This window comes from Phyllobates terribilis, unplaced genomic scaffold (genome assembly GCF_046119375.1).
Source record: "Phyllobates terribilis strain yellow unplaced genomic scaffold, ASM4611937v1 Scaffold_12__6_contigs__length_324123572, whole genome shotgun sequence".
Classification (NCBI taxonomy): Eukaryota; Metazoa; Chordata; class Amphibia; order Anura; family Dendrobatidae; genus Phyllobates; species Phyllobates terribilis.
In genome coordinates, this window is record NW_027362772.1 from 312,445,204 (window position 1) to 312,458,790 (window position 13,587).

General features: G+C 43.8%; 1 protein-coding gene across 4 annotated transcripts in view; it reads left to right on the forward strand.

The window, feature by feature from the left end:
- Nucleotides 1-3,334, forward strand: part of LOC141171846 (CMP-N-acetylneuraminate-beta-galactosamide-alpha-2,3-sialyltransferase 4-like) — a 114,013-nt gene extending 110,679 nt beyond the window's left edge. For all 4 annotated transcript variants that reach the window (XM_073655474.1, XM_073655471.1, XM_073655472.1 and 1 more), the window contains 3 exons: nt 778-918; nt 995-1,132; nt 2,788-3,334. In XM_073655474.1, coding sequence (XP_073511575.1) covers nt 778-918; nt 995-1,132; nt 2,788-2,874 — 366 coding nt within the window. In that variant the 3' untranslated portion in view covers nt 2,875-3,334. The remainder of the gene's footprint in view (nt 1-777; nt 919-994; nt 1,133-2,787) is intronic.
- The last annotated feature ends 10,253 nt before the right edge of the window (nt 3,335-13,587 follow it).

Below are 13,587 nucleotides of genomic sequence, written 5' to 3' on the forward strand. Positions count from 1 at the left end.
CGAGGTGCAGAGAATTATGAACAAAACAAATATCAGACAATTTTACATCTTCAATCCTCTGTTAAAAAGCTGAAGATGAATTTCACCTTTCACCGCGACAATGACCCTAAACAACCTCCAAATCACTAAAAAACGGTGTCACCAGAAGAAGATGTAAGTTCTGGAACAGACGAGCCCAGACCTGAAGTCAAGGGACAATCTATCATGACCTGAAGAGGGCGCTATACACAGGAGATGCCCCCGCAATCTGACAGATGTGGAGCTGCTGCAAGGAGGAGGCGGCAAAGATCGCCAATGCTAGATGTGCCGAGTGATAGACCCCGACCCAAAAACGCTGAACGCTGCCAGAAATTCACAGGGGACTGCAATAAAGTATCAGTGTAAGGGTGTGTAGATTTATGCAACCATATAATTTTAGATCTTTATTTTTATTTTTTAGACCCAGAATGATTTCAGTAGGTTTCTCGGTGGATTTGTACAGATTATGGGCGACATTACAGGTGGAAAAAAGTTCTGTCTTAGAATTATTTACATGACAAAAACCTGGGATTTGTAACAGGGGCGTGTAGACTTTTTATTCCAATATAATAACTCCATACTGTGAACACATATAGTAACGGCTTAATACAGTGAGCACAAATAGTAACAGAATCATGTTGTGAACACATAGAAATGACGCCATACGGTGAAAATATAATACTGCACAGACTAAAGACCGCACATTTTTATTTTAGGTTGATATTTCCATATGTTTTTTGACTTCAGATTTTTTTACAGATTCAAAAGGGCTTCTGGAGATCGCCACCAATAATCTGGGACGTGAAGCCTGAGAACCTGCGAATCTTGAACCCGTACTTCATGCAAGTTGCTGGTATTGACCTCCTGAAATACAATCTTACAACCAAGAGACTAAATCCAGTAAGTGATTGACAGGCGGATGTGAAGGAGGACTCCAGACAGCAGGGCGCTCACTGATCTTCTCCTCTGATCCTAGATACCCACCACCGGCATCATGGCCATCTCCTTTGCCATTCACTTCTGTGACCAGGTTGACATTGCAGGATTCGGATATCCAAGTAATAAATCTCAATATCTTCACTACTATGATAACGAGACCTTGAATAACATGGAGGTAAAGGCCCAACTCTCTCCTACTATAGAGCTAAGATCATAGATGACCCTGATCCTGGCAACAATGGGCAGTCCTGACCCAATCCCCTAAAGATTCATTTAAGCGTCTAATTTTAGTTATATTCTACTTAAAGGAGCAGTATTATAGTAGCTATATCCTTGTACATAGGAGCAGTATTATAGTAGTTATATTCTTGTATATAGGAGCAGTATTATAGTAGTTATATCCTTGTACATAGGAGCAGTATTATAGTAGTTATATTCTTGTACATAGGAGCAGTATTATAGTAGTTATATTCTTGTATATAGGAGCAGTATTATAGTAGTTATATCCTTGTACATAGGAGCAGTATTATAGTAGTTATATTCTTGTACATAGGGGCAGTATTATAGTAGTTATATTCTTGTATATAGGAGCAGTATTATAGTAGTTATATTCTTGTACATAGGGGCAGTATTATAGTAGTTATATTCTTGTATATAGGAGCAGTATTATAGTAGTTATATTCTTGTACATAGGAGGCAGTATTATAGTAGTTATATTCTTGTACATAGGGGCAGTATTATAGTAGTTATATTCTTGTATATAGGAGCAGTATTATAGTAGTTATATTCTTGTACATAGGAGGCAGTATTATAGTAGTTATATTCTTGTACATAGGGGCAGTATTATAGTAGTTATATTCTTGTACATAGGAGGCAGTATTATAGTAGTTATATTCTTGTACATAGGGGCAGTATTATAGTAGTTATATTCTTGTACATAGGGAGCAGTATTATAGTAGTTATATTCTTGTATATAGGAGCAGTATTATAGTAGTTATATTCTTGTACATAGGGGCAGTATTATAGTAGTTATATCCTTGTACATAGGGGGCAGTATTATAGTAGTTATATTCTTGTACATAGGATCAGTATTATAGTAGTTATATTCTTGTACAGAGGAGCAGTATTATAGTAGTTATATTCTTGTACATAGGAGCAGTATTATAGTAGTTATATTCTTGTATATAGGAGCAGTATTATAGTAGTTATATCCTTGTACATAGGAGCAGTATTATAGTAGTTATATTCTTGTACATAGGAGCAGTATTATAGTAGTTATATTCTTGTACATAGGGGCAGTATTATAGTAGTTATATTCTTGTACATAGGAGCAGTATTATAGTAGTTATATTCTTGTACATAGGAGCAGTATTATAGTAGTTATAGTCTTGTACATAGGGGGCAGTATTATAGTAGTTATGTTCTTGTACATAGGAGCAGTATTATAGTACTTATATTCTTGTACATAGGGGGCAGTATTATAGTAGTTATATTCTTGTACATAGGAGCAGTATTATAGTAGTTATATTCTTGTACATAGGAGCAGTATTATAGTAGTTATATTCCTGTACATAGGAGCAGTATTATAGTAGTTATATTCTTGTACATAGGGGCAGTATTATAGTAGTTATATTCTTGTACATAGGAGCAGTATTATAGTAGTTATATTCTTGTACATAGGGGCAGTATTATAGTAGTTATATTCTTGTACATAGGGGGCAGCAATAAAGTATTTTTCTTTTGTACATAGAGAACATTATTTAGTAGTATTATAATTGTCCATGGTAATGATTGTGCTGCTTTGTAATTCGTTCCTGTCCATGTTTCCAGAAAACACAACATAAGATTCCTCTTGAAGCTATTACGATAAAGAAACTTCTCCAACACAGCATCATTCACAATCTGACTTACTTCTAAGGTTGTAAATACGGATAATGATCATTTTTAGCTCGATGTTGTTTACAGTTAATGTTAATAAGGATTTCATGGAGCACATTCTGATTGATGACCATTTCATGGTCTGGAGCACTGGAGATCCATAGGTTCAGTCTACATGTGATATATATGAACTCCTCGCCATTGTGGATGCAGATCATTACCAGCTGATCATCAATATCAGCCTCGCCGACAATCATCCGGCTTTCTCAGGGTCCAATATTCAACTTGACAAAACTTTTTATGGACTTGACAAAAAGTAGAAAGACCCGGTGACTTACCGTATATTAATTTGTTATTTAGAAAAAGCTGCACTTTTCATACCCATTGGATTGTAAGCTCTTGGGTCTTGTCTCTTTTTGGTATGTTTGTATATTATTTCTATTCCTTTTGTGTTGAAGGATATGAATAACTTCAGGGGCCTTTTTTTTTTTTTTTACTAACATGCTTGCACTAAAATTCTTTTTGAATTCGTGTTTTATTAAAAATGCTGAATCATTTGGCTTTTTCAGGTTTTTGTTTTCCCTTATATTGGCGGGTACAGAATGAGTCAACTGAAAATCTGTTAGTGAGCTTGTTCCGAAAGGACAGTTTGTAACTCTTTCGTCTAACTTTTTTTTCTAATCTCCTATGAGACCACATGAATTTATTGGGCTGAAGGTCGATTATGGTCGTGAATCAAGTAAGAGAAGCATGAAAAAGACTGATAATAGTTAAAAAAAATTCTCGTCAACGAAAGCTCACTAACATTTCCTCAGTTAGCTCATTCTACAGCCAATAATGTGACTGATGTAACAATTCTCATAATACATTGCTTCACTGTTGCACATTTTGAAATGTACCTCCACCCAAAATTTGTGACTCTAGTATTACTCGCTGCAACAGTATTTTTATTCCTTACATCCATGGTTCTACAACTCCAGTTAAATGTCCAAAATACATTGCCCCCAATCCACAAGATCTCCTCCCCGGGGCGGTAGTTCCACTGGCTTTGTAACAGGCGATACTCACTGTATCCCAACTTTTGGTTTGCCCACAGATTTCATATCTTCCGCCATTATAGTCTGTAGTCACAGTCCACGCTCCTCCAGACAACAGATAATACGATAGAAGCATAGGCGGATTATAATAAGGGCAATCTGGGCTACCGCCCGGGACCTGGGGCTCCGGGTTGCCCATGGCCAGTTTGCCCTCATTATAATGTTTTGTGCGCTGCCATCGGCGGCACATATATCCTGTCAGCAGGAGCGGGCTGGGCAGGGGGAAATATGCCCCCCGGGCCAGTCCCTATGCAGCTGTTCAGGGCCGCTGAAGGACTGCATTCGGGTGGACATATCGCCGGTGCACCTGCATCGGGGCCCGGAGTTGGAGGGGGGCCGCTGCAGGGCGATAATAATGAGGGCAATCTGGCCTGATTCTTGGTGCACAAAGCTCAGGGGGGCCTATGGCCAGATTGCCCTAATTATGTGCGGAGGGCAGGGAGCTCCGCTGCAGACAGGAGTGAATGTCAGCAGAGCGGCAGGAATCTGTCCTCTGCTTTCTGCCCGGCGCTTTCTCCCTGACACAGGCGTGTGCAGCTTGATTACGTCAGCATGCAGCATACACGTGCCTGTGTCAGAGAGAAAGCTGCCGGCCATGACAATGCAGCAGGGGACCAGATGGAGAGGTGACTGGTTTTGTTTTTTTTTACCAATACACTGGGGAAAGATCCAGGACAATGAGCTGTGGTGAGGGAGAACAATGATGGGGATGGGAAGACAATGGTGGGGATGGGGGAGAACAATAATGGAGATGGGGAAGACGATGGGGATGTGGGAGAAGAATGATGGAAGTGGGGGAGAACAGTGTTGGGGATAGGGGAGAAGACAATGATGAAGGTGGGGAGAGAACAATGATGAAGGTGGGGGGAGAACAATGATGGGGATAGGGGAGATGACAATTGTCAGGAAAAAGGTATTTTTTCCCGAATTTTAAAAATGAGAGATGTTTTAAAAAAGAAAAACCCCCACCCCCTATCCGTTTGTAAGAAGACATAGAACTGCAGTGCTGCCCCCCACCCTAAGAATTTTTATTAGCGTCGTAAACCCTCAGTGTAGCGCAGCTTCTAGCTCAAACTAGATTATTCCCTCCAAAATTCCCATTGTTTAAAAGCTTGTACAGTTAATGTAGAATTTAAAAACGCACATGACGGTCACTAACCCAGGGACCAGATTTTTGGAATGTTCACATTTTCCTGGTTACAATGATATATTTTTCATAACTGGGATACCCCCAGAAATCGAGGAATTGGTCTCTTAGCTTCTGAGCATCATAGAGAGGTCCTGTTTAATATCCATCTGCATGAAAATTAATGACGGCCAACATGATGTCTCCATCTTGGATGTGGGACCCCCCCACACCAAGATATGAAACATGAAGGTTTTTATGCTCTATGCAGCTGGGTGGTCTCACAAAGCCGAGCCCCCCTTGTGAGGTAAATAATGGGTGTCTGCCAGAGTTTTGGCTGCTTTTCAAAAGGCAAATCGGCCATTTTCAGGTCATTCTTCTCAGGGACGCCAGACGCACGCACATCACGCTGCGCGGAAGAATCACGTCTAATTTCCGGGGAGCCGTCCCCCCCACAGAATCTGAGACCATCACCACGTGGCACAGGTTTTGCTATTACTTATCCCTTTTATTTTAATAACTGTTTTATGCATACATGTAAATTGTCTCCTTTATAATATCTTGTATATATTTTGTAAACACTGCCCACCTTTTGGGAGTAAATCATTAATTATTTACCAGTTTCGTCCTTCTTGTCCTATGTCGAGCAAACACGTTCCTCACCCGCTAATTCACGTTACCTACCAGGTACCCGATCCACCTGTTAAGCGATCGGTGGTGGCAGTATACCAGTGTTTATGTGATATTGTGGTTTGAGGGTGGCTGGTCGGAGGTATATATACGTTCCTGGAAGGAACTGGTGGTATATATACGTCCTGTCACATCACGTGCCGCAATAGTCGACATAAACTAGAGCAGCTGCACCCGTGCTTATCCTCGGTCAATACCGTGTTTGACCAGCAGGATAAGGGGGCGCCAGAGAGCTGCAAGGTCTGACCCAAAAGTGGGTGTCGTTTTCCTGACAAATTGGTGGCAAGCGGTGGGATCATAGGACATTAGTGATTGGGTTTGAGCAATCATTCCTCTCACTAAAAGCTTGCACGGTTCTTACCTGGACCCTGCACGAAAGTTTTGAAGATCGAACTCAGTGTTTATTAGATCTGAGACAATACTGTATGTGTAGCAGTTACCCCTACCCTTCTTCGTTTTTTCTTTTCTATTTTTATTTTGGTGATCATGGTCGTAGTTGGGGAGTCCTGGTATCACCAGCAGAAAAAGGACACTCTTACTGGAATATGTATAATCAAAGGCATTGACCCCCACTGCAAAAGCAGAGAACAAATGATTGCTGAACTGTTACAAGATGCTGCAGAGCCCGTCCGACAGCAGAGCCCTGATGAGGGGGCGGCCAGCCAAGGCCCGGATGGCGCTGCTGCCGGGGTCCAACCGGTGATTGCCAGCCATACCCGCAACCAGGGTAGTGTGGACCCCCACCTGCAGATGGCCTTGCAGGAGCTCGCTGCAGACGATCGTGAAGGACGACTGCAGCTGATCCTGAAATTTCAGGAGCGAGCAGAGCAACCGGCCCAAGCTGACCGAGAGGCTGCTGAGCGACAAGCTGACCGACAACACCAGCTGGAGCTAGCCCGGATTCAGAAGGAGTCGCCCTCTACGCAGACCCGTGAGTCCAACAGTGCCAGCTGCTTTAAACCTCGTCCTGAGCACTTCCCTGTGATGGAAAAGGATGGGGACTTGGACACATTTCTGCGAGGCTTTGAAAAGGCCTGCAGGCAGTATCAGCTGCCCACCGACCAATGGGCAAGATATTTAACTCCAGGGCTCCGAGGAAAAGCCTTGGAGGTGTTCGCTTCCCTCCCTCGAGAACAAGATGGAGACTATGAGGCCGTCAAGCAGGCCCTGATAAAAAAGTACCAGCTGACTCCGGAGGTTTACCGGAAAAAGTTCAGAGCCCTCCAAAGTGGACCACATGACACCTACAGCGATGTGGTAGACGGGCTCAGAACCAACTTTGAGCAGTGGATCCAAGGACTGTCAGCGACCACCTTTGAGCAGCTAAAGGATCAGATGGTGAAAGACCAGTTCCTGCATCTGTGTCCGACTGAGGTACGGCAGTTCGTGATGGATCGGGAGCCACCAGATGCCAATAAAGCAGCGCAGATCGCAGACACCTACGAGGCCAACGGGAGACCAGAGGTGCGGAAGCCGGTCGTCGCCAGCTGGAAAGGGGGTAAGCCATCAACCACCATCCCTGCCCCTGCCAGCCGACCTTCCGGAGGCCTTTTTCCCGTTACCAATGCCCGGCCTTCATCTGATGCCCGCAGGTGTTATTTCTGCAACCCGACTGGTCATCTCAGCGCCACTTGCCCAGAGAAGCAGAGGAAGAACCCCCCATCCAAGGCCCCAGGGCCTAATGCCTCAATTCTTTTGGTGGGTGGGCCGGTTGGGAGGGCCTGTGAAAACTTTCAGTCTGTCAGGGTGGGGGACACTGTCACTGTAGGCCTCAAGGACACTGGGGCCGAACGAACCCTCATCCGACCCGAACTGGTGTCCGCTGAAGAGCTTATTCCGGGAAAGACCCTGACTGTCACCGGGATTGGGGGCGTCCGATGCCCCTTGCCCATGGCCCGGGTTTTTATTGATTGGGGTGCGGGGAGTGAGGTGAAGGAAGTGGGAGTATCCAAAAACCTACCTGCAAATGTTTTGTTGGGAACTGATTTGGGGAGGATGTTTGCTTATTATGTCCCTGACACCCCTCCCCGATCTGATACGGTTGGTAAGGTTAATACTGATACTGTGAATGTCAATGCTTTACATGATGATGATGATGATGATGATGATGTTGTATTGGAAGGTGCAAGAGAACTCAGCCATGTCACTCTGCGGGGTGATGTTGCTGAGGATCCCCTAGCAGGAGCAAAGGTCAGTGCTAAGGGTAATGGGGAGAGTCACGGGGACCATGAAGCAGGTGGTGCTGTGCCAGCGACCAGTGTCACAACAGATGGTGACCTGGCTGATAGTCGCTGCCCCATACGTAGCCCTGTGCCTGAGGTAATGGAGGAGGATGGGGAAGTAGTTCTCATGGCCTCGCAGGCTAATGAGACGGTGTTATTCCCCGGGGAGACGGCCTATATAGCCGCTGTTACCCGCAGTCAGAGTGCCCAGAACGCAAGTAACGCCCTGCCTTCTGGACCCTCCTCAGACAGAGGAATAACAGGATCAGGTAAGGACCCAGAGCCGGTCCCAGAGGATCCCAGTGAGGACGTGGCCTTAACCTCACTTCTGGCTTCCTCCAGCCAGGAGTTTCAGGCAGCTCTGCACTCAGATGCTAGCCTAGAGACGTTAAGGAGCCTCGCTGAGAAGCCCACCTCCGAGTCGGATAAGGAGAGGGTATTCTGGGACCAAGGGAGGTTGTACCGGGAGACAGTTCCCTGTACACCCCAACAGGAGTGGCTGAGGGAAAGACAGCTGGTCGTCCCCTACCAATTCAGGGATGAGTTGTTGCGGATCGCCCATGACATTCCACTCGCTGGACACTTGGGGGTCAGCAAAACCAAGGCCCGGCTGTCTCATCACTTTTATTGGCCCAAAATGAGGACAGATGTGGTGAACTACTGTCGCTCCTGTAGCACGTGTCAAAGAGTGGGAAAGTCAGGGCCGGCCCCCAAAGCCCCCCTGATCTCTTTGCCAGTGATAGAGGAGCCTTTCCAGAGGATTGCTGTGGACATTGTGGGACCACTGGCCATGCCCAGCAGCTCTACAAAATGTTTCATCCTTACCGTGGTAGACTATGCTACCCGGTATCCGGAGACAGTAGCCCTGTCCTCAATTAGGGCGGATAAGGTGGCGGACGCCCTCTTGGCCATCTTTTCGCGAGTAGGATTTCCCAGGGAGATGCTTACCGACCAGGGGACTCAGTTCATGTCACGCTTAATGGAGGCCCTATGTAAGAAAATGCAGGTGCAGCATTTGGTATCGAGCGCGTATCACCCACAGACCAATGGTTTGTGTGAGCGATTCAACGGTACCCTCAAACAGATGTTAAAAATGCTGGTTGAGACCCAGGGTCGCGACTGGGAGCGTTACCTCCCGCACCTGCTATTTGCTTACAGAGAGGTTCCACAGGCCTCGACGGGGTTCTCCCCCTTTGAGCTCCTGTATGGCAGGCGTGTCCGAGGACCCCTTGGGTTGATAAGGGAATTCTGGGAAGAAGAGCCGAGCTCCCCAGGAGTGTCCATCGTGGAGTATGTCATGCGCTTCCGTGACAAGATGCAGACCTTTGTAAAACAAAGAAAGGGTGGGGTGGAGAAGCGCTGTGCCTGTGTGAACCGGATAGATAATGAACTGGCTGTGCAAATAATGGTAGGCTGCTCATCTTAGGGGGGTTGTGCAAACCGCACAACCCAGGTGTGAAAGCCTCTGGTATACAAGGTGGTAGCTGCCGCTTATGGTGCGTGGCCTCTGATGACCGCTGTCTGCTGCCAGTCACGCGGTACCGGCTATGAATCACGTGATGGAGACGTCATCAAGGTCCTGGTTCCAGCGAGCGCTTACAGTTCCCTGCAGCTCCGAGCCACAAATCCCCTCGGGGAATGCAGAAATAGTATAGATAGATTGTGGTCAAATTCGGGCGCCAGGAACTGGATAAAGACGACTGGAAGGACATTTAAAAGAAAACGAACCTCTTTATTCGACAATGTTATGCCCACAACGCATTTCTGCAGCGATCTGCTGCCTTCGTCAGGTGGAATTACAAGGAAAAAGGTAAATTAGGGCACTTTTATACAAAAAAGGAGGAACTAAGTGGGAGGATTTAAAAAATCAATCAATTCACCTTAACCCCCTGATTGCTATTCACCAAAAAGACAATGTGAATTAGCAATCAAGAGAACCAAAAGGGCCCTATAAAAACCAACAATGATACATTAAAAATATACTAATAACAACATAAAAAAAGACGATGGTAACAATCATGATAAAATATAATACTCAATCACAAAGATAATTAAAAATGTTAAAAAAGGAATAAAAGAACTCATTGATAAATCATACATGTAAGATTCTGACAACTTCACTTATTTATAATGCAGATAGTGCACATGCATCACCTGCAAACGTTGTCAATCGCTAAATTTAACCCTTCAGGATATAATGTACCTAATTTGAAGATCCAAAAATTTTCTCTCTTCATAAGGTATTTATACCGATTCACCATATTTTCAGAAATTTGTTCCAAAATTGTCACTGTCAGATCACTCGGATCCTTCTGGTGAGTAGTCAAAAAATGTTTGGATACACTGTGCTGTAAATAACCATTCTTGATATTGGAACGATGTTTATTGAGGCGGGCATGCATTCTTTGTATAGTCCGGCCCACATATTGCAAACCACATCCACATTGTAACATGTAGATCACGTAATCAGAATGGCAATTCACCCTACAAGAAATATAAAATTGCTCCCCCGTGGTCTGTGAGGTTAAAGAGGTGACACCATTAGTGATAGCCCTACAACATAAACATCCAGGGGATCCGCAGGCAAAGCAGCCTATTTCTATCTGTTTTTGTTTCTCATATTTTTGTGTTGAGGCTATAGATTTCAGCGTCGTATTGCTGGGTGATATAAAGGACCTTAGATTCCGATTTTTTTCTATAAATTATCCTAGGCTTATTTGGTAGGTGCTTATGTAGGATCGGGTCACCCAACAAGACACACCAATAACGATTTATCAATTTCTGTATGTTCATTCTAGATTCATTGAAAGTGGTCACTAGACTCCAATCTCTACATCGTGTGCTGGTGTTCTCACGTTCCCGTTCAGAGACCTGTGCCAAACATGATTCTTGACTGAGCAGCTTAGTTCTTTTATACGCATCTCTAATCAGTTTCTTGGGGTATCCCTTCCTCAAAAACCTTTTTTGAAGAACATCAGCCTCATGGACAAAGTCACCATTGTGTGTGCAGTTTTTTCGTATACGCCAATACTGGCCATACGGAATGTTCTTAATCCACCTAGGAAGGTGGCCACTGTCAAATCTGAGATAACTATTCACTTCCAGAGTTTTGAAATGAGTGGACGTGAAAAAATTCCCCATGTCATCCAGTTTCAACATAAGGTCAAGGAACTGTATGGAACTACATGACATGGATACGGAAAACTTGAGACCCCATGGGTTATGGTCCAAGGGAAAAAAGAAATCCCTGGCTGATTTCTCTGTACCCTCCCAAATAAAAATCAAGTCATCAATATAACGGCGGTAGAATAAAATATGAGCCTGGGCTAAGGGTGAGGACGTGATAAACAAGGATTCAAAGAGTCCCATGAAGAGATTCGCGTAGCTGGGAGCTACCCTCGTCCCCATGGCACAGCCCTTTATTTGCTTATAGAAATTGTCTTCAAACATAAATACATTATTATTTAATATGAATTCAATTGATTTTAAAATGAATTCTTTTTGGGAAAGGGGGATGCTGTTATCCTTCATCAAGTAATGGCGTACTGCTCCTATTCCCAAGTCATGGGCGATGTTACTATAGAGAGCCGTAACGTCTGCTGTGATGAGAATACAATTTTTTACAGACGGTAGGCTCCTTATTATGGTAATCAAGGAAGTGGAATCTTTGAGATAAGACTCCAATTCACACACATATTTCTGGAGGAACAGGTCAATGAAGTGGGAAAGGTTGGACGTGATTGAATTGATCCCAGATATAATGGGACGCCCAGGTGGATTACATGGATCCTTGTGCAGCTTAGGTAGGAAATAAAAAACAGGAATCCGGTAACTGGGGATATCTAAAAATTTCTTTTCAGTCCTATTTAAAATGCCTTTCTCATGACCCTCCTTAATCAGGTAATTATAACTTACAAAAATGGAGATGGAGGGATCACTATCCAATTTTTCATAATATTGGTCATCACTCAATATCCTGAGACCCTCGTTCTGATACCAAGATCTGTCCATGACCACAACCCTACCTCCTTTATCGGCACTTTTGATTATAATGTTATTATTTCTTCTCAAGGACTGTATGGCTTCCCTTTCACCTTTTCTTAGATTGTCCGACTTATCACCTCGTTCAATTGAACGTAAATCTCTGAGTACCAGCTGTTGGAAGGATTCTATATGCGCACCTTCATGGTGTATCGGATAGAACTTATCAGAACCACCCCTAACTGTCATATGTTTATAATGGTCAGACAGGATTACCTCCTCATCAGGTGACCTGGAGGATCCTGTAGATGGGGTGGGGGCTGGCAATTTCTTACCACGTTCTTCTATCAAAAAATGCCGCTTGATGGTTAGTTTCCGAAAGAATTCGTTCAGATCTAAATATAGATCAAGACTATTCAAATCAGCATCTGGGCAAAAGGATAGTCCCCTCGCTAACAAGGAAATCTCGCCTTCTGTTAATTCATGGCTTGAAAGATTGAATATCCCAAGGGTTCTCAAGTCAATAGTTTCCGAAGTTTTTAAATTGGGTCCTAAATCACCTATACTTTTGTTTTCTTTGTTACTGTGGACTCTGATTTGGCAGTGTTTGTCAGAGAACCTTCTGACTCCTCTACCTCCTCTACATCCACGTGTTCTCTTTTTCTTTTCGGGTGGCGTCCTGGTGCCACCCGAAAAAATTGTGTGATCTTGGAGTCTTTCATTACTGATAGTGGCTTGACCTGGCCTGGTGGTGGTAAAAGTCCCACCGCTATATTGGCTGTCTCAGACATGGGTAAAGTTAAGGATAAAGCAGAATTCTTAACCTCTAATAATGGTGTGCCCATATGAGTGGAAGCAATTTCCCCAATGGACCCAACCACCAGAGTGTTACTACATCCTGATTCAAAGAGCTCCAGACTCATATCTGGCCCTAATGCCATATTACAATCTTGTGAAGTGGGATGAATCGTTAGAGATAGGGGGACTCCTTCGATGTTAGTATTACCTGGTACATGTTCGTAACTTGGCATAGGACCCAAATTCAAACCCATTCCAGGTTCCATGGTTAAGAGAGCAGTGTTACTCACATGTAATGAAGCCACTGATTCCATGGAATTCTGTGTGGCTCCATATGTTTCACATGTGATATTTACTCTACTCTTATCTGGGGTGGGGATATTGACTTTATTAGCAAGGTTGCATAGGAGGTTAATATCATGTAGCTCTGGATTGATTACTCCTGAGGGTGACAGGGATGCATTACCCATACTCAGGGGGTCTCCTGGGTTACCTAGATTGACATTACACTCAAAAACAGGGGAAAGAGTCTGAGAATTTAACAAAGCAGTAACTTGCATTGTGTGATTAATGTCCTGCGTATCGTGTTTAGCTGGTATTGTTCCTAATGAGGTAAGGGTTTCCATGGCCTTAGTTGAAACCACATTCTTACCACGCAGCGTCTTCTTATGTTTATCATAATTGTTTTTAATGTATTATTGTTGGTTTTTATAGGGCCCTTTTGGTTCTCTTGATTGCTAATTCACATTGTCTTTTTGGTGAATAGCAATCAAGGGGTTAAGGTGAATTGATTGATTTTTTAAATCCTCCCACTTAGTTCCTCCTTTTTTGTATAAAA